Source organism: Pipra filicauda, unplaced genomic scaffold (genome assembly GCF_003945595.2).
Source record: "Pipra filicauda isolate LSUMZ 115617 unplaced genomic scaffold, ASM394559v2 scaffold176_size3548034_pilon, whole genome shotgun sequence".
In the NCBI taxonomy this organism is placed as follows: Eukaryota; Metazoa; Chordata; class Aves; order Passeriformes; family Pipridae; genus Pipra; species Pipra filicauda.
Window position 1 is genome coordinate 2,069,157 of NW_024104283.1, and position 22,211 is coordinate 2,091,367.

Genomic DNA, 22,211 nt, shown 5'->3' on the forward strand with positions numbered 1-22,211 from the left:
TTATTTTAAAGTCAGTCAGCACAGTGCTAAATAAAGCTTAAACTATCTGTGTTTCAGAGTCCTTTAATTCTGCAAACTTTTTCAGTTTGGTTTAGTATACTGTTAGGGTTTCATCTGGAATTTAATAGTTTGCTAAGAATACAAGTTTGCCGTGGTGTCTGAACTTGTAGAATGTTATGGTGCATTTTTGTATGTAGATTTTAGTTGTGATTTTTATGTCTTTTACTTTTTTTGCAGATGAAAGTGGATGGAAAAAATCTTCTTAGTGTTTGCAAGCTAGCATTTAAAATTTGCAGGAATGAAAAAAATGATTACATCGTTCAAAATGATAGATTATTGGGTATGTATTCTGTTCTTATGTGTAAGTTAGATGTTGAAATTCAACAGTTAGACTGTTCATCTTTCAGGAAATGTTCTCAGAGTTCACTTAGTCACAGATTAAAAATTGCTTACTACATCAAACTAATGATTGGTCTAGTCCAGTATTCTGTGTCTAACTAAAAATGGCAGCAGGGGATGCTGTCTAGAGACAGCATCGAAGCCTACATGTTTTCTGTGATGTTTCCCCTGTACTCCCCCAGCATTCAGAACTGTTATATTCTTTTAGGGATATTAGATGGTGCATCCCTCTCTAATTCCTTTTAAATCTCTGTTTATAGGTATTTTGTTCATTAATTTGCCAAATTCCTTTTTGAACTTTCTGATTCTGTCTGCTTCTCCAATTTCACAGAACAACAATTTCCAGAAATTCTATGTCTGCTGTTTTAAATCTATGTACTTTTCATTATCCCCCTGCTTGTAGTTTTTGCAGGATTTGTGAGAGTTTCTAGTCAGCTTACCCTTCACCTTCATGATTTTTTAAACCACATTCATATCACGTATCTCTGCCTTATCCTTTTCAAGACTGAGGCATCTCAGCCTTTTAGCTCTCTCTTTGAAAGGATATTGTGTCATTCAGTTGTTTTATAAGCCCTTCTCTGTAGCTTCTCAAACTCCAGTAGATCCTTCCTGAGATTTACAGTACAGAACTGTATAGAATGCAAGCTCTGTCTGCACCAAATTTTATAGGAATGAAATAATGCTGACTGTATTGTTGGCCATCATCAGGGAGGATCTTGAGAACGATCACTGGGGGGTTTTTTATAGCTGCTGCTGCACATTGAGGCAGTGGTTTTGGAGAATTCTCAGCAGTGGCTCTAAGATCTTAGTGATTGTAATGATGTTTGTGTCATGCACACAAACCCCTTGCAAATATAAGAAATATGAAGAAAATGAGAGTGTATGAATGACATTTAGTATTCATTTGATAGTCATTTATTTCATTAAAACTTCAGTATGTTTTGTTATTGTGGGCCTTGATCTTGCAAACCTTTATTGCATGTGTGTAAGTTAAGGCATGTGTGTATCTGCTTAACTAGATGAGAGTATTCATGGTCTTTAAGTTTAGTACACAATTGTTGTCAGAAATAAAGACAAGGTAAGCCTTTCCAGTACTAAGGAAAGGACTCACAGAAAAGAGAACAGCTCAGGTTGCTTTGACTTTGGATACTGAAAACTACAGTTTTGTAGAGGTTAGCATCATACATAGCATCTGGACAAGTCACGTGGCTATGTCTATGTCATCACGGCTGGGCTTCGCGAATGAAGATTTGGGAAGGATTCTACCCACATTTGTACAAGCGTGCTGGTAGCTGAAAAGGCCAGTGCGAGATAGACAAGTCCGATTGCAAAAGGCACAGTGGAAAGACTCCTTAGGTGGTATTGACAGGACACGATTCTTTCTGCGTTGTCTTTTCTCCTCGAGAGTGATCCTGTGTGCGTTCTCAAAAACATCAGCTGCGTTATAGATGGTGTGTCTCCAGACCTCCCGATTGGAGGCCAGAGTAGACCAATGATGATGATCAATATTGCCAAGGCTGAGATGTTGCTTCAGGGAGTCCTTGTATCTCCTCTTCGGGGCTCCTCTCTTGTGGCAACCAGGGGCAAGTTCACCATCTTCATTCACTTTTCTTTTGCTTGCTCTTCTTTCTCTGTATTTTAAAAACTAATGAAGGAAAGAGCATCCTCGGTAGGGGTTGGTTTGTTTGCTTGTTCACTCTATGTTTTGGACCCAACTTGTCCAGGCAGAAGACATGAACCTGGATTTACATCATAATCACCCAGATCCCTGTTGCAGTCACTGGCTTATATATTTAATTTCTTTTTCCTCCTCTGGCCCTGTGAACTATTTATGTGCAGTGGAGCAGCTCCAGTAGAAGAAATAATTTAATTGTTCATCCCCAGATAGACAACTACTGTTCAAGATCCTGTTGGATACTGAGCAGAGCAGGAACCTGAAACTGATTTCTTACATTCCCACAACCCAGGTGATTTAGTTGGTGAGGGGGAGAGTTTGAGCAAGAGCCTGGTGTGAGTGTACATCATTCATATAACCTCATACTTGAAGAGAGTTTCAGTTAGGATTGAGACAGAAAAAAACTTTACATATCTAAAAATCTCTTCAGTTTAATGACATAGGAAAATGTTTTTATTCAATTGGAACTTGATGGAACATAGTAAGCAGAGATAAATATCTGTTTCAATCAGTTACTAAAAATTCAAAAGTATAAAGTTGGTCAGGATTACTTTTTCATTTAAGATACCCTCACCAAATTCAGCATGTCTCAGTTTAACTGTGAAAGATACACTAGGCTTGTGCCCGTTATCAGCTGTTAATTTTAACATTTCAGATACCTGACAGGGGTAGCATAGAACAGGACTTTTACACTAACTTTACCTACATAAAAAGTAAATCTGAAAAGGCTACAAACAGATTTCAAATGTGAGATTTGAATTAGGTCCCCGTGCTTTTTAGTGGTCCATTAGAGAGGCTTTAAGACATTTGATTTCTAAGGAAGTAGTGAGAATAAACCTCTTTAGAATGCATCAAGTTTAGTACACAAAATTCCAAGCACAGACAATCACTTTTGCAAATCTTGACTGGTGATTTCAACGATTCCTGCTATGTGTTTACAACTTATGCTGATTCTTGAAGCCTGGGAGAACAAAAGTCAGACCCATTCTCTTATTCATCGATAATTGTTTCTTGGTTTCAATCCAAATACCCAATTTTTCTAGCCCACTTACTAGAAATGTAAGAGTTCAATCTGAGGTTTTTTCCCCAATTGTTAATCTCTTCAATGACTGGATTGTATCAAATATAAATGTTAATATTAAAGTTTCTGAATAATGATTTTCCTTTTAGATTGTTTGTTGGAGGTTCTGAGAAATGAAGATCTACACAAAAGCGACGAAGCTCTCCTCTATTGTGTGGGAGCTATAAAATTCATGTCTGGAAATGCAGGACTCCTTAATGAAATGGTCAACAAAGGAGCTGTTGAAATGTTGCTGCAATTAATGAAGCAGATTAATAATGTAAAAGAAAATGACACGTATTTCTCCAACTTGGGCCACTTATTAGTCCAGGTTAGCATTTACTTTTATTTCTAAAAGTACACACTTCAAGGGCAAATTAAAAATTTGATTAGAGGAGATAAGCTAACCCTGTGTGCCACTGACAGAATTGTACCTATATTTCAGTAGACTTCTTTTTAAGAAGTTTAATGAAGTTGTTCAGGACCTAAATTTAATTACCATAGATATTTTTGTGTAGTCAGTTTTAAAGGCTTTAGAAATTCTGAAGTTAATAGAAATATTTTTGGGTACCTAATAAACCAGTTTCTCATTGTTACTTTATGATGCTGGCAATGTTCTGGATATTATAGTAAACAGATAAAAATGTGTTCTCTGCTTAAATTCTTTAACCTGAAATACTAAATACAAACTGGTTCTGCAATACTTTAGGAGATTACAGAAAGTTTTTATTACAAGAATAATGTATTTTAAAACTGCATAAGAAAATATAGCTATGTTTCTTTGACAAAGTGTTTTTGAAGAACTGTAATATAAGGAAAAAGTAGATGCAAAAGTGAACAGTTTTTGAATCTTTTGAAGGTAACAGACCTTGAGTGGTGGCTATGAAAACTAATCCTTTACTCTAAAACTGTATAAACCTTAGTGTTTTAGAAACACAGAGTTTTTTGTATTTATCAAGGTAGATTCCTGGCATTTGTCGCTTCTGGGGACTTCATAGGAAAATATATTGGACAACTTGCTGAGGTAGTATTTGCACTAAATTTGTTACTAATTATGCCAGATTTCTTTAATTCTTTACTAACTTCCAAGCAACGGATATTGTACTTCTTGAAACTAAATGAGAAAACAAAAAGCATATGTCATCATGTTACTGTTACTGATTTTGGTCTGTTTTTTTAGTGGTGCTATGAGGTATGTCTGTGCAGAGTAGTGTGTATAATCTTAAAACAAACATAAACAGATTGGGAGATGCTATGAAACACTGAATGAAATGGTGTGGCTTAGTACTTATATTTTGCTAAGGGCGTGGCAAATTGCTTCAGGCTGGGAGAATATATGGGGAAACTGGAAATGTTGTGCTTGCTGTGTTCCTATTTTCTTCCTTTCTGGTCCCGTCATCATTAAGTTCCTGTATTTGACATGTTAACTTTCTTGGGGCACTATGAATTCCCCAAACAATTCTAAAATAATCTGTGCCATTTTGTTGGTATCACACCTTATATTCTGTACAAAAATTGTATATGGGATTTCCAAGCCTTCTTTTTCCAGAGATGTACAAACTTCAGGGTTTTGCACATGGTCAAAATTTTAATGACCATATTTTTCTTGAATGATGCTGGTTAGACTTCAGAAGTCCTGGTACTACTGCAGTGTCACCTTAGGTAACCAGTTTAGGTAGAAACACCCTATTGAGGGGTCCAGAATAGATTCTGTTCTCAGTGTAATTTGCAAGATGATACTGACTTAAAATACCTAAACTATAAGGAAAGTAGCTTAGATGAAGAAGTAGAGAGTGATGCCTCACATATGGAAGCTGAGTGGTCATTTCAGTGAGTGCATAATCAGGTTGTATTTTTGGCAGGCATTTTAAAACCTAAATTAGAGAAATGTCCTGTATCTTTTTTCATGTCTGTGTATTTTAATAATATTTATCCTTCTGAGAGCATGGTTAAAAGCAAAGTATATTACTTACTGACGTTTGATGGCTGCTGTTGGCATTAATCGTATAATACATATAATGGGAATATTGTTGAGTCGAAAGAGATGGAAATTTATGTCAGTTAGATATAAAAAGAAGTCTTTGCCAGTGGGGGCGTTTAAAATAACAAATGATGTCTAAATAACAAAACTAATGAATCCGTTTATTTTCAGCATTTTGACTAGCTGTCTGAACTTACCCAGAACTTTGCAGAAATGTTTTTCTTCCATTATTTGCATGTGGATAAATTTAGTTTTTTAGATCAAGGGTTTAATTTGCAAATGTTACATTTTACACCTCTTTTTTTAATCTCTCATTCTCTGCTGTTTTCAGTAGAATTAGAAGTGTAGCAAAACTATTTTGTACGGTTTGGACAGACTGGCTGTTTCTAAGAAGACCTTGAGTTCTGTGGAGAAGTCGTACTGACAACTATCTCTCACTGAGGTTGCTCTTTCACTTGTTTGTCTTCTCCTCTATAGTAGTACAGATACTTCGTTTTTCTTCCTCTTGTGAGAAAAGTAGTGATTCCTACTCCTATGGAATTCCTGTGCAACTTTCTCATATCAGTTCCTTCAACAGATCTGTGCGGCACTTCTTCCATGTGAGTTAATTGTTCAGTTGTCATAGATGAAGGAATAGTTCTGTTTCCAGGGATAGAGTATCGAAGAAAGTTTTTTCTGTGATTCATGTCCTCAGAATAAACATGATTTTTGTAGCATAGTGTAACTTCTAACAACAGATTGAATATCCAGTGACATACAGAAATAAAGAATGAATACAAGTCTTCAGGGATAGAGAACAAATTTTACTGGGGGAGAAAAGCACCTTAAATAGTCACAATGTGGTCTCTGAGGGAGGCTCTGCCATCTTTTAATCCTGATAGCTGAAGTGTCTCAATTAACTGGGACCAACTGTTCATTCCTTAACTGTATAATTGCACAATCACCAGATGGCAGTGTTATACATAATCTTGCTAGATCCTTTTTGTGGGAATAAAGTCCCTATCTGATTTCTTCATTCTTCCACAACTGATTTTATGCAGAGGTCCCACAATACAAGAATAAAAATGTTTGCAATAATTTGGGGTTTTTTCCTTAACAGAGACCATGAAACCAAGGTCATCTTTGGCTCATTTTATGTTACTTAACCTAATAGTCTGGTTATATTTGTACAAAATATAGTAATGCTTATTCAAAAGCCAGGATTTTTGAAGTGTCACTGATGAGACTTAGCAAGTACTCCATTTTCTTTAATTGAAAAGCATTTAAATGTCTTCTCCTTTAAAAACAACATTTGTCTGCAGTTAAATTTTCTATTTGAGTGAATTTGATCTTTCACATGGCAAGATAAGGATTAGGGCTGGTGGGGAGTGCTAGAACCAGTTGTTATGCATTTTTCCCTGAGTCATGGTGTCTGCTTGAAGCAATCAGAATCTCTCTAGAATTCATCTGCTGTCTAGCTTCTATCATTTTTTAAATTGTACTCTTCAAATTTCAGTTGGATATTAACTGTTCCTTTGTGGATATATATATTAACTGTTCCTTTGTGTTCTATGAACTGCTGAATATCGTCTTACCACATTTAAGTATATATGTTATTTTGCCTTGCTTTTCCTTTCCAACCTGTCTTTGTCTGAGAATGGCTCTTGATACAATTTACTGCTGGAGGATTTTGAACCATCTGTCTCGGGCAGTGAAAAAGTTTACTCTCTTTTTGGAGACCTCTGCACCATTATCTAGTGATAAAGATTTGGGGTTTTTTCATTATCTAATATGTAAGTCTCTCTTCTGCAGTAAAAGCTCTGGTCTGCATTTGAGCAACACTTTTAATATGTGAATTTATCCTCCATTTTCTTTGTTGCTAAGCTTAGCTAGAATTCAACAAATATCATTCTAGGCTGACTGTGAACATCTTGTATGTGAGCATTGAATGGAGTCTTTTGTGTCTATTGCATTTGACAATTTTCCTACCAAAACTTTTGAAAAGTAAAGTATTTCATCAAAATATTTTTATTAAAATATGTCTCCAGTATTGTGTTAATTTTTGGAACATCGTGTCTTGGGAAAGAATGCACATCTGGAAATGTCTGTTTTTTGCAGTTGTTAAGTTAAAATAACAAAAAAACTCCAGGTACCTTCTTAAACTATGAGTGATATGATGCAAATGGCTTCTGTAGGTTCAGTTTCTGCGTGTTCTGAGTATAGTATAGATTTCATATTTAGTGCTGAAGCTAAATCCATTCACGTATCACATTCACATTATCACATAATTTTTTTCCCCCCTGTGCATTGCTTCTCCATTTTGACCAATTGTTTCTTCTCCTGTTGCTCCAGAACATCCTTTGGTAACTGAAGACATGTCCACTTTTGCCAAATTTGTTGGAATAGGACAGCAAATTTGAAAGCTGCTGGAGAATGGACAGAGTAGTGCATAGAATCCTATGTGCAAAAGCTCAAACACAACAACTTAACCTGCTCCTTGTCAGAGTTTTTCTTTAAAATTAGCAATTACATATCACTGGACAAGCAGTGCAATTTAGTGATAAAAGACTTAATTTCCGAGCTTTTTGTGGTAACAAACAATTTGAACAGATAGTTTGTGTGCCTTATCAAACTGTGTTTAAAACCAAATTAATGTTAATAACTTCACTCTTTGAATAAGGGAAATTTGAAGAATTCACGTATTCACATAAGGTTGAATGACTTCACATTCATTTTATAGTAAGTTCTGGATTAAATCAAGATTAATTTACATGTCATTGCCTGTCTGACCTTGGCATTTGAATACTCTTACCTTGGAAGACAACTGGAATATTTCAAAATATGCAATAGCTTATTCATTTTGTATATCTGCAAATGTTAGAAATTTTATGCATAAAGCTCCTTCAAGTTGAACGGTATCACATGAAAATATTTTGATTGCTCCAAGTAAGCTTGAACACTTAAGCTTTTCATTTTTATATTATAAATATATATTATATACATAATATATTATATATATTATATATATTATATATATTGTATATGTTATAATGGATTTCTCTTTATCTTGATTAACTTTTAATTTTTTTAATTGGAATAAATTTTATTGTATTTTAAAATAAATTCGTCTTAGTTTGCAACTTACAGTTATTATTAAAATTTATATTATATATCAGTATTAATTTGCAAGACTTAAATATAAATTTTCAAAATCAGACATTATGCAAAAAAATTACTTTAACCATGTACAGCATTTCACCTGTTTTCCAATTGGTATAGGGTTGTAGACATGCACGAAAGATTTTAAAACTTATTAAAGATCATGTGTCTCTCAAAGGTTACATGCAGACAAAACCGATATCTTTCATTTTCAAACAGTTATTTCAAATACACAATCTTGTTGCTTACATGTTTCCTGTTGTTATTTATTGGTATATACATACCTGCAGAATGTGAACAGGACATTCAGACTGCCTTAGATGTTACAAATGAGACATGGGCTTTATTAAATTTTCAAAGCAATGTGTATTCTGTTGTAAAAAGGTGTGATTAACAAATGTTTAAATATTCTGCATGCAGCTGACAGCTACTCTGCGAAACCTGGCTGACTTGCCTCCGGCAAGGTGCCGACTCATTTGCAGTGGTGCTGCCTCTGAGCTCTGTGTGGCGCTGGAGCAGCGTGTGAATGATCAGGATGTCTGCACCTACATCGTCAGGATACTCAGGTACCTGTAGAGCACAGTGCTAGTTCTGCGTGCAGTCAGGTCCCTGTTACTGCTTCCAGTGACCTCAAAGGAGGCAGGATCAAGCACTAAAGCTGGAAGATTTACATCAAATTTTGGTTTTTAAAAAGCTCTGTGTAGAATTTAATGATTTTGTATGATAATTGTGTTCTTATTAATACTTACAGAATTTTTTATTTGTAGCCTTACAGACTCAGATTCATTGTGCCTGTGAAAAATGTTTTGTTATATTGTGTCATTCTTTGATCCCACAGATTCTGATTGAGATTTAGCATTTCTTATGTTTTAAAGCTGCATACGTTATTAGGTATTTATTAATCCTGTTTTAGGCCATAGTTTAAAAAAAAGAATGACAGAAATTACCCGAACTGAAGTTACATCAGGGACTGTGTATTGTGACATAAAATACAGAAGTGAGAAAATGTGACCAGTGTTCATTGTTCTGAGCTGTCACAGAGTGTTTGAGGAGATTAATCTCTGGGATCAGGACTTGAGTGTGCAGATGGAAGCACTGAAAGAATCTCAGTTTTATGAGCAGCTCAGCGGCTGCTTCCCAAGTTGTGCTTTTGAGAGGGAGATCAGTGTGAGTGAGTCACCAAAAAGATCATTTTGCAGTCTGAATAGTTTCTTAGTCAAAAATTACCAGGTGTGGCTACCAAGCATCAGCTTGTAATATCCAATGCTAAATGGATTTGCAAACAATTTAAAGATTTTGAAGAAGTTGTGAAATCAACTGTTGGTAATTTCAGGAGTTAGCTGGGTTATAACGACAGTTTATGCATGATGTTCTGGATTAAGTGTTTGCCATTGCTGTTTTGTTATTGCATTGAGTCATGTTGCCTGTGGCTCCATGTTCATTGAGATTCTGATACGGACTTTTCCTGTTCAGCCCCTCCAAATCATCTGTCATATTCTCCTTTCTGGATGAGATCGGTTCGTGCTTCGAAGAGCAGGCTGTCATTCCTTCCTCTCCACAGCTAAAAACAGGCAAATCTGGTCCTTTGCTATCTGTAAAGCATGTGAATTGCTTCCCCAATTCCATGCCACCTTCTCCACATCTGTTTCTAATTTTATTCCTAAAAATGAGTTCTGGTAATGATTACAGCACTTAGAGCATATTTGCTTCTTCTGAGGAGAGAGCATTTCTTTTACTTGGAAAATGCCATGGAAAGTGGGGTAATGGGTTTGTAATTAAGTGTAATCAATAGTTACACTGTAATTCTGATAAGGACGTTAAGGACATTGAATCTAGAATTCAATATGGAGCAAAAATAATCTGTCTTATTTAAAGTTTTCTACTGCTTCAATTTTTTTTCATAAGTTTAGAACGGCATGCTCCAAGGATACAAATTAGCCATAAAATCAATTTAATTAGCTTTCTGGAAATTGCAGTCACAAAAAGAAGTGTACTGTGCAGTACGGAGCTCAGATTTGAATTTTGTTTTGTCTTCTAGTAATACAGAATGATTACTCTTTTCTCTCAATCAGTAACTTTAGGCAGCTTCCTCGTAGAGAATATGTTCAATCTCTTTAGATTTTTCCTTTCTCTAAGTCTGTAAGTCTTCCCATAGTTGGTTGTAATTGAACATCAACATTCCTGATTTTGACTATGTGGGAGGTAAGAGGTTATCCTAGATTGTTCTGTTATTGCAGTATTTCTGGTGTGACCGAAGCATGTCTGATTCTCTGTTTTGGCAATGGTCAAGGTGAGCAGTGTGGGGCTGGAGCCCCAACATGTCAGGGAATGCACTGTGATGGAATTGTGTCTGTAAAGAGACATGTTCTGCAGTTTGCTGGTGAGAGATGTGTTCTGTCATTGGGCTCTAGATGCAGTAGGAAGGGACCCTCTATTTCCTCTCCTGTCTGACTTCGCACGTCATCTTGACATTACAGTTCTCCCATTTAGCGCTCAGAAGTGCTAGTGTTGGCATACTGTGCCCATATGGCAAGCAGGTTGGGAAGCTCCTTATGTTCGCTTCTTCCTGTAATTCACTGAGGCAGGGATATCTAGACTTCTGTTGTGCTCTTATGTAACTGCATATGCCTCTGCTAGAAGTCAGAGTATTGGCATTTACTTCATTTGTTGGAAAATACAGCTCTGAGAGTCAAAAGCAGAGTGATTTTTTTTTTTAAACCTTTTGTGGAAAAAAGTAATTTCATTCATTTATGTTTTATTTTTTCTCTTTGTAGCAAACTTTCTTCCTACAATGACTTCTGTGCAGCTTTAGCAGACTGCTCCAGATGTTACACCTTATTTTTAGCCCTACTAAACAAACACCAGAAGCAGCAGGTCAGTTTTTTCATCTCTTGATTTTTATATATTAATCCTCTGATGTGTCTGTGTATTATTGTGTATAAGCTTGTTTTCAGTGACCTACTTTTAAGTATTTATCAAATAAAAATTTTAAATGGTTGACAGCATTTCGAAGTAGTAAATAAATGAAGTGAAATAATTTAGGTTAAAAATTCAAAGCAATACAGAGGACAGTTGGTTAACTTGTCTGTCCTTTGCATGTGGAAACAGTCGTTTGAGTACTTTTTTTTTTCCTTGGTTTTAAAAAATACTTTTGAAAGCAAATAGTTTATTTGAATGTTTAGTAGTAGGAAATTGTTAGGATCTCTCCTGCTGTCCTCTTCTGCAAAAAAAGTGTGAATTTTCTGGAGTTAAGCAATGGGAAAGCAGAGAAAAATGTATTACTTGTTAACTGCACAAGCTATCAAAATGTATCTCTCCTCTACCAGAGAAAACCATATACCTAGAGTACCACATTTGGGACATTCATGTAGAAATAAGTGTTTAGACTTTCTCAAAATGCACCATATAAAAAATAAAATTCTGGGTATAATTACTACCAACTTAATTAGAACTTCAAGATTTAGGTGTTGCTGTATTGTCCTGCTATATCATAGTGATCTCTCCTGCATTTACTGGAGCACTGGGCTCTTGGAGTTTGGTGCAGGATCACAGTCTTACAGATTGACATGCTTGTAAGACTGGGGAGCAAATTACTCAACTCTATTGCCAGGTAAGCTGTAAGATGAAAATAATTTTTAGGTAAGGCATAAATGTTCAAAGGTGGAACAAGGTTTCAAAACATGGAACATTAAATCACATTAAGATTATTCTTAAAAGAAAGGAACTTTCTCGACTGCTCCAGTATCTAAACTAGTTTGAGGACATTTAGTTATCCTATATACTTATCCCAGGGCTAGTAATTCCTGGAAGTTTGTTGGAAGGGTAGGGTGTCTTTTGTGCTGCTGTTGTTAAAGTGAGTTAAGGAAGGTAACCAGACTGGCTATGCTGAACAATCTGTTCTTTCTCCTGCCAAATAAAAAAATGATTTCTCCCTTTCCTGTTTACCTGCATCCCTGTTTTCTGTGATAATACACATGGAAGAGGAACAGAGATGAAGTTGTTTCTAAATGTCTGCTGATTACTACTTCTGCAGCATATCTGAGTATTTCTACATTCAGGCTGCTCTTGCATTTTATAGTCTTCAGAGACACTTTAGTAAAATGCTATATAAATGCTATGTAAATAACATGAGAAATATCAAAGGCATGATATTTTCCTAGACTTCCAGTTATTCTTCCTTGTGACCACTGTATTAAAAATGCAACCAATTATGGAACTGGGAATAAGGAGTTTAAATTAAGTAACATCTTCCTCCCAATTCTTAATCTGTAATTTTAAGAGGAACTTTTCTAGGCTCCTGAGGTAATAGCTTTGTGTCATAACAAATTATAGGCTCATACATACCTTCAAATTCTTTGTTGTTAGGTAGTTCTTGCTTGTCTGCTTTGTTAAGTGGTCCTGAAATACATCTTTGTTCACTAGATTAACATTGCTTTTTGTGTTAAATTGTCAGTTATTTTATTAAAATACAAATTAGTAAAGAAATAGCTTGTGTTTTTAAAAAACTTAGCTATTATGTTGTGATGATTATATATGCAGCACTTTCAGAATCATTATTTCTTACTGCAGTTTTGAAACAAGCATGCAATTGTCAGTTGCCAGCTTAGTGAAGCCCTGCAGAAAGAAGAAAAAGGGATATAGATAATGTAATGCACCACTTTTTCTGTAGCGTATAATAAACACTTGAGCTGTGAGGAGTGCAAATGTTTTTCCTGAGGTGTAGTTGGCACTGCTAATCTTTGTTTTAAAATGCTGACAGCTAGTGACTTATAGCGTGAATTGGTATGTGTTGAAAAGAAATCAAGTAACAGCAGTGTGAGTAAAATTGTCTGCGATGGGAAGAAGCAAAGAAGAGGATAAAATCATCGTTATTAACACAAAGCATTAAAAGTCCTCAGGACCAAAAACTGATATGTGAAGAAAGGAAGTATGTGAATGTTTTCTGAATTTTCAAGTTGTAAAGTTTGTGATATCAGGTTTTTTACTGGCTGTTATGGCAACTAGAGACATACAGTGGAAAAAAATAGAAGAAAAATAGCATTCAGACTTTCTCAGGTGCTTTCATAACTGTGACTTTAAAAATAAGTATTAAGTATCGTGAAAGTAAAAATGTGAGCACCGGAAATAGGATTAATGATTTGCACCCTCACCATAGACTGAATTCCACAGATGCCACCCAGATAGTCTCTGTTCTTCTCACTACACTGCAGTTTCAGCTCTTTTTTTTCTCAGCTTGTTTTCTCTCTTGGGTAAAAGAATCAGATGGAATGGAAGAGTAGTGATTTAGCTTCTATGGGAAAGGCTTTTGGAAATATTGAGTTAGCGAGACTTGCTAAATTCCATGTGTCATAGTCTTAGGTAAGGAATACAGAAAATTGCAAAGCTGGATCTGCAGGGTAGAACTGGGGAATTCAACGGTGCTTTTGTACGCATATGAAATATGTGTTTGTGGTTGGCTTTGGAGCTTACTTGTGTGGAATAACAAAAAAAATCTTTGGTGGCTGCCACATGCTGTGAAAGCTGTCAGAAGTATTCTTGTAGAGCTTGTCTTGCAGGATGAGCTTTCATGCTTCTGTTTCTAGTCAGCATTGTAGACTTTTGCCCATCTTGAGAAATCTTTTAGCAAGATGCTCTTCCGCTTTCTCACATCATTATCATCTCTAAAGTTTTCAGATAAACTATATAAAAGGTGACTTCCTCAGGCTGTGGTTATTGTCATAAGTCACAAGAAGGCCATGCTTTTGGAACAGGCACATTGCCTAAATAGGGCAGTAGCTTCTGTCAATACTGCAGGCACTATCCGAGCTTAGGTGCCCTTTTGGGGCCCTGCCAGCTCCTGTGTAATGGCTTATCAGCTAGGAATCTATTTTCAATCCTAAGTGCACAAACACGGGGTGTGATGCTAAAATTTGTATCGAAGCAATCTTGTGCCTGTTGTATAACAAAATCCCTTTATACTTCAAAGTATCCAACTTTTTAAATTAGGAAACATTTGTTTAAGAATCTGACATCACTGGATGCAGTAATTGCCCATTCAGCAAAATAATAATCACATTGGATCACATGAACAGTTCATCCAGTCTACTGTTCATACTCGGCAATGGTGAAAGATGTCTAGAGAACAATAAAAACAAGCATGTGTGATACTCCCTGTGTATACTTACCAGACCTCCAGCTCTTTCCAATTTGGAAACATCCTCAGCCAGCTGTGTATGAAATAAACCTCAGTTGGCTTTTATTCTGTGAAATTCTAGAGTCTCTTCTCTACCCCATATAAATATGTTAAAGATCTACTGGCAAGGAGTTGCCATAGCAAGTAATTCCTTTTGTTTGCTTAACTATCTTTATTTGATACCTTCTGGTTCTTGTTTTGAAAAGACAGTGAATATTTAAGCCCACTGTTCATTTCACACCTCCCTTGGCTTTCTAGACCTTTATCATATCTTCTTTGAGTTATCTCTTCTTCATGCTGAAGAGTCCTTTCTTAGACCTTTCTGATATAGAGACTATTCCATACCATTGTGTATCCATGTTGCTTTTCTCAGGGCATTTTACAATCCTGACTCCTGTCTCTTTTTTTGAGGAAACCAGAACATGGCAGTTAAGATGTGGCCATGTCATAGATTTGCATACCTGCATAAATTTATTTCCCAATAATTCCTAATATTTTATTTGCTTTCTTGACCTCCCGTGAGCATTGAACTCCCATGAAGAATCTGTCATAAACCCCAGGATTGCTGTCCAGGTGGTTATGGTTGGTTCAAAGGCAGTCATTTTATACATGAAGGTATGTTTGCTCTGGTTTTTTTCCATACATCATTTCATGTTCATCTGCATTTAAATTTGTGCATATTTTATTACCAGTTGACTACAAATCCTTTTTCTGCTCTTTGGTCAGCCTTCATCTTTGCTACTTTGAATATCATAGTGAAGTCAGGAAACTCTCCCATTTCACTGCTGCCACCCACTTTTCTATGTTGTTTATGGACAAGTTGAACACAACAGATCCCAGCACAGAACACTCTGTAATTCCACTGGTCATCTTCCTCCATTGCAGGAACTACTAATTTACCCTGTTTTCCATTCTCTAATAATTTATCTGTACCAAGACATTTTCCCTTCCAGTGTGAGTCCATAGTTTTGCTAGGATTTTGGTAAGTGACTGTTAAAAGTCTCCTGGAAAGCCCCGTGGTGATCTCAGATGGGTCTTAGAAGTCTTAAAGCTGATTGTGTTTATCTGGCTGTCCACAAATTTTTTTGTTCTTTTTTTGTGGTCTTGTATTAATTTATCTAGTCCAGACACCAGGCTGGAATCTCACTTGGGATGTTTTCCTGTGTGTTACCCTTCCAGTTCTTAAGCATAGAAGCAGTTTCAGGAGGTTGCAAATTGCTGTTAGTAATTAAGCTATTTAATTAGTTCTTTTAGAACTGTTGGGTAATTATCCAGTCCTGGTGATATGTTACTCTTTATTTTGTCAGTTTGTTCCTTAAAATCTTTAACGATTGTGATTGCTTGAGTTTTTGGACAGATCCTCTGATGAGTCTTTCCTGAAGAAGGCTGTAGCATTGAGATATCCCTAATTGCTTTCAGACTGGGCATGAATCAATGCAAAGAACTCATTTAGCTTCTCTGCAATGACATTTTCTTCTCTGAGTGCTTCTGTTTTATCCTAATCATCAATTAGTTCTGCAGATTCTGACAAACTTCCTGGTCCTGATGTGTTTGAAAAGATTTGTTATTATTTTTGCATCTCTTGCATCAGTTAGAAGAACTGGACCGATTTTCTGTTGTAATTTGCACACTGCCGTTTGATTTAACAATCAGTTTGTCAGAAACAATTTATTAAATGAAGAATAGATTGGTGTTTCCTTATTGTCCTCTCTAAGGATATGTCCATATTTATCGGGTTCACTGTGCCTGGATATGCCCAGCTTTCTTTCCAAATGCATCTACCAGGTAGTGGGTCCCGAATCAGTTTGTGGTCCTCTGTGAGCAAGCAGGCTTCTGCTCGTGAGACTAGTTCTTGTCGCCACTCCCCCCAAAATATCCCCACTCATTTCAGGCTGTTGAATGCCCTTTTGGCTCTTAGGATTCCTGCAGTTGGGGAAGGTTGTCACAGATGAGGCCTGTAACTGCAGGGAATTTTCCCACTTTGTTTTGGCTTTATTTATTAGGCAAAGGCATATCTGCATGCAGTGACTGGTCTTTCTGTCTGGTATTTTGGCTGTGATGAGCTCCCAGGAACTTATTTCAGTCAGTCATATAAGTCATGTAATACCCAGAGGCAATCACAGGCTCTTCACAATATAGTGTAATGTTGCAACTCTGTTTGGTTTAGATATACATGTTTGCCTTTTATGTGCCTTGAGAGTGTTATTGATACTCTGCTCAGTGACATCACAGTCTGATTTGTTATTGGGGGCAGTGGTGTGTTTCTTTACCTATTGCTTTCTTCTAAAGAAATGGTCATCAGTGCTGACCTAAGTGTTCTTTGTGTTTTGGTTACTCACCTTTTCCCACTGTGCCGTCCCTCATTTGGACTGAGGACAGTTTGTGTGACAGCACGATACATCATGTCAGAGAACTGACCCAGCTTCCAATAGCTTTACAACCGAAAAAAAAGAATCCCAGTCCTTTCTTATCACCTGCATTGCTTTCCAGTCTAGTTTGTTGAACAGCCACACAAATACTTCCTTGATCACAAATACTGAGGAAACAATAGGTGAGAAAATAAATTGTGAGTGGAAAGGAGATTGAGTGCTGTGTGTGCCATCACTTCTGCTGAAGTGCTTGTCAAGGTAACCCTACAAAGAACTTGCCTTGATAATTTGGTTCTTTTCTCCTGCATTTACGAATACATATTTTTAGTTGTATTCCTCCTTCATCTAGCCCAACATTATAATAGTGCCTAGAACAGTTAAAAAAGGGAATATAGTAATTGACCATTAAAGAGCAAAAATATAAGATTTTCGTCCTGTGTTTTTTAGAGAACGTACACTGCCTTTCATCAAATGTTGTTCTGGTGACACCGTGCTTGCTTTTTTTTGTTACCTTTCTCAGATCTCCAGGTGTCCACAAACAAACCAAGAACATGAGTTGCTAAAAGTCACTAAGTGCAAATGAATCCTTTTCTGAAAAGTTTAGCTTAACAGATCATATTTCGGGGTGTAGAAATTATCGGGTAGGATCCTGTGATGTGGATACACAGAAGTATAATTACATACTTCTAATGGCCTCTCCTTATCAAATACAACCATATAGTCATATGTGGGGGGGAAGGGGGTTCCCTTTTTACTGACAAAGTACTCCCTGCTATCACTATGGCAAAGCTTCTCCTCTCTGCTCTTTATTTCACATTCCTCAGTCAAGAACTTTGTTTGCTTTTGTTTGCTTATTCTACACCATTCTAAGCACATTCCCCCCCCTCCTCCCCCAGCCTTTTTTTTTTTCTCTTTAAATTGAGTTTCATTTTGTGTCAGTTGTTATTTCTGGGTTTGAACAAGAACTTTCACAGATAGAACATCACTTCAAGATGAATCCATACTGTGTTTGCAAGAGATTAGCTCCAGGATGGTGTAACTACTGCAATTTTGTCTGTAAGTAGATTATCAGACCTTGCAAAGAGAACTCCCAGATTTTCTTTCCACGGTGCATAATAAAGCAGAAATACAAATTTGGAAGTGAAGTGTAAATTAGATTTGAATGAGAAGCAGGGCAGATGGTAGAATTTTGACTAACTCCATTGAAGTTCGTGTAACATGGAAAGCACATTTCATTTACAGCTGATGATTCAATAGGAACACAGCTGCTGGCATCTGACCTTTTATTTTGTACTATCCCTCCCCTTCTGAGGGCGCAGGCATCAAATAAAGTAACAACAGGTACTTGGCCAGCATGCACAGACTCTGGAATGGACTCCCCTTCCTTATTTATCTTGTTTTAGTTAGAAACTATTGACCTAATTTGCTTTCCTTTCCTACTGATAAGTAAGCCTGTACTGTTTGTACCTCTGTCCATCAGGCTTTACACTGAAAGGCAGGTATACTTTAATTGCCAAGATAAACTGTTGTCAAGTTCTGTGACACAGCAAGTACATGAGGTACCTTTGCTACTAGGGCAGTGCAAGGAATAGATTTTTACAAGTAGATAAGTGAAGAAATCTTTCATATCTGTGATCAAATGTGAATGTTCCAGTTGCCAGAAGAATAACAGTTAAATGCTGATGGAGTATGTGGTGCCACTACCACCTTAAAAACGAAAATATCGTAGTTTCTTCACAGATAGCAGCAAAAAAAGAGACCATCTTCTCAAGTTTTTGTTGATTTTTTTCTTCCAATTTGTTTGTATAAGTGAAGCTGTGTAATCTCATATATAGCCTTCCACTCAGGTTTGGGTACTCTGTGGACAGCATGTCTCACATGAATGCCTCACTCTAAAAAGATGAAATAACTGACTGTAATTCCTGTCTTTAATTTATCTTTAGTGTGATACATGTTCAAACCTCCATATTACATAAACTGATCTGATAAATGTAATTTTTCTGTAAGTGTGCAAGAATGTCTGAAATTCCGTATGCAGTTAACACTCAAAAAATGTGGGGATGCATAGTAATCTCACTTATTATGTTTGGGGTTTTTTTACTGTGTACAAAAAGGCCCATGGGCCTTGCACAGGTTTAGTCTTGCAAGCAGTTTCAAAATGTCATTCAACTTTGCATGTACTTTTTACACAGAAATTTTGAGATGTGTTTTTTACTCTTGCAGTGCTTACCCATGAGCATTTAAAAAAATATAGCCAAAAATAATACAAACCCTTGAGCATTGTACTAGTCGGGAGAAGTCAATACCAGCTTTCCTCTTTGACTCTGTTAGTTAAATTTTCACTGGAAGATAATGAATCTTCGATACTATTCTATTAAAACCGGATATGCTTAGCTAAAAAAGAAGTGTTTTATAAGTTTGTTTTGCTCGGCTGTAGGTGGAAAGCACAGCTGAGATCACACTTCTCAAAATATCAGTTGATTGCTTTGCGGTACCTGTTTGTCTGTTTCCTGATTGGGCAGAGCTGTTGCTGGGCTGATACCATTTTGACCAAAATTAGAAAGTCAATATAAACGAGTCAAACTAGACTGCCTGCTTTTTTCAGTTCTCTCTTCTGATTCATCAGTTGTTTGTTTCAAATTTTTACAGCCTATGTGAATTGGGTGTTATGCCAGCAAAGGTGAAAGCTCTTAGTGGTTAGTCAGTAAGAATGCTCATAAAAATTTGTCTTGATGACATTTAGATGCTAGCAAAAAATATGATGCCTAGTTAAAAAAAGTGGAAGCAGGTCCTACAGAGTGATACTAAAATTAAATATATGGATGTGAGAACCTTTTCCTCACTTAGGAGACTGCTGCTTCTCATGTACGATGATAGCACTCATGTTCCCGAGAGGATGTTATTGACAATGTCTTGTGGCAGAGGCTTAAAACCTGGAACTTACTGGTGAAGGCCTGTAGGAAAGAAGGACTTGCTGCTTACACATCTTTTTTTCCTTCAGTATTAGTATGTATACTTCAACAGAGTTCAACAGTGCCTGGTTAACTTACATTATTAATACTAGGGAGGGTTAGAATATGTAAATATAATTCAGATATTTGAAGAAAAACAGCATGTAAATTGTTTAGCAAAATTCTAGGTTAGTGCAAGTGCATCTGTAAGGGTAGATGGCCCTGATGTACTTGAAGAAATGCTGTTACTTTACCTGCACTGTTAAGATAAAGCTACAGATTTTTCTTTTTGGAAATGAGTAGGTTTTGATGCAAGTGACAGAGGCAAATGTTTTAATTAGTTTAAACTTGGGTCACTTCAGACTTTCAGAATTTTTTTTTTCTTGTCTCATAATGCTGGGTAAGAAAAACATGGGTATGTTGATAAATGCCATTCAGTTAGGATCCACTAGTCTTGCCACAGAAAGGCTTTATCTCAGTATGTACAATTCTCTATCCCACTGAAGATCAGGCTAGAAAGTGCTTTAAGAGAGCAACTTGGTTAAATCATGAGATCTCGAGATACTTTATAAAAATACTTATCACTTAGGAATGATAAGAATAAAAGGATAGGAAGAGCACAAAAAATCAAAATAGAAAAAAAAAACACAAAATGAGATGCAATCAAAAAGGGACATAAAAAGAAACAAGAAAACTTTTTATAGTAGAGTAAGGAGACAGTAAGGAAATAATTGCTCTAGTGTTCAGAAGAACGTGAGCATTATTGACAGATGTCACTGTGAATAGTGAAGTGCTTTTTTTTGTGGAATGCCTTTTTTTGCTTCTTTTTTGAAAGGGTTAAGTATGACCAAATGAATAATCTGTACTTCAGCCTAAGTTCATTTATCACTAAAAAATGAGCTGGAGCATATTTAAATGTCTTCAAAACAGCTAGGCCTGATGCAATTTACCTTTGGTGTTTACAAAAGGACAGAAAGGGGATTCCGATCACTGGGATTCTTGAAAAATTGTATAGAATTTCAAGGTTGTAGGGTGCTTGTTTTTAAAAGAAGAAACAGGAGGAACTGGAGAATAACAGACCAGTCAACTTAGATTACATTTCTGGTAAAAATCTGAAACAAATAATTTGGCTATCTGTAAGCAATTGAAATTAACTATGAAATGAGTAAGATCTAACATGGCTTTAACAGTAATAACTCAGTGGAACAGAGTTTAACCTCTACAATCATTACCAGGCCCAGAGGAGGAAAGGTTGTGGTCTTTGCCCATCACAGCTGACACTTGAAAGATTAGTAAGCTCTAGTCCATATGATTGTTCTAGTTATATAAAGTGCTGTTTTAAGACGTTTTAAGATTACTCTGGGCTTGGTAAAAATAGATGACCTATACTAAGTATATCCCATTAGTAATTACCCCAATGCTATCCTAGTTCTCTCAGACATTTTTGATTTTTTATGTGATTTGGGTTATGAAAACGGTAGCATAAAAAATTATTTCTAGGTGCTGTATCTGGAATTCTTCAGTCATTCTGGATGTGCTATTACCTGAATTGTGAAGCAAATAAAGTATTATCGTTTTAAGCAGCTCATACCTTCTGATGTTTTCCATGTAATATGGTTTGTTTATTTATTTTACTGCAGGATTTAGTTATCCGTATCGTCTTCATTCTTGGTAATTTAACAGCAAAGAATAACCAGGCCCGTGAGCAATTTTTTAAAGAAAAAGAAAGCGTTAACACCTTGACATCATTATTCCAAACCTACTACGAACTTGATTTGAATGCACAGACGTGGTACCACGATAGAGAAGGAAAAGGAAAAAAACACCTAAAGCATCCTTCAGAAGCAGAAGATGTTATGATAAAACTGATAAGAGTGCTGGCCAATCTCTCGATTCATCCCAGCGTAGGAGCCACCCTGGCAGCTGCTCATCGTGTTGTTGAATTACTTGTTACAGTACTAGGTAATAAAATCTACGTTGTGCTTGTTGTCTTCCTCCAGCCTATAATGAGAGTTCAGGATTTTTCATTGCAAAAAAACCCAAAGTCAGTTTGCTGATATTCATAACCTATTTTACGTAGAAGGCCTGTTTGAGACAGTGGATGCATTGCTGCTTTGATACAGACTTTTCAGTATCTGGGGAAAGATGTTGTAGAAGTGTTTAATTCAGTGATTAGATTTGCAGATATGATCATTAGGATAAGAAAACAAATTTTATTTTAAATGCATCTCACTGAGAGTTCATATATAAGGGAAGTTTGTTCTTGTCAGGTGCTACATAGATGTGTTTGGTGGTGGTATTTTTTTTAAGGTTTGCATTTTTTGTGACTGTTCTCAATTAAGTATTCTTTTTGTTCTCTGTGCCCATAACTTTCAGCCTGCTCAAAGAAATTTCTCATATTTTTTTCTTCTTTTTTCCAACCTTTTAGCTCTTTTGGATGGAAGAGCGTGTCCCTCTCCTGCCAAG

At 36.3% G+C, this 22,211-nt stretch overlaps 1 protein-coding gene across 9 annotated transcripts in view; it reads left to right on the top strand.

Annotated features, from left to right (window-relative positions):
- ARMC2 (armadillo repeat containing 2) overlaps positions 1 to 22,211 on the top strand; it is a 63,366-nt gene that overhangs the window by 30,618 nt on the left and 10,537 nt on the right. For all 9 annotated transcript variants that reach the window (XM_039379813.1, XM_039379812.1, XM_039379808.1 and 6 more), the window contains 5 exons: positions 238 to 340; positions 3,245 to 3,465; positions 8,674 to 8,819; positions 11,028 to 11,127; positions 21,386 to 21,707. In XM_039379813.1, the coding sequence (XP_039235747.1) occupies positions 238 to 340; positions 3,245 to 3,465; positions 8,674 to 8,819; positions 11,028 to 11,127; positions 21,386 to 21,707 (892 nt within the window). The remainder of the gene's footprint in view (positions 1 to 237; positions 341 to 3,244; positions 3,466 to 8,673; positions 8,820 to 11,027; positions 11,128 to 21,385; positions 21,708 to 22,211) is intronic.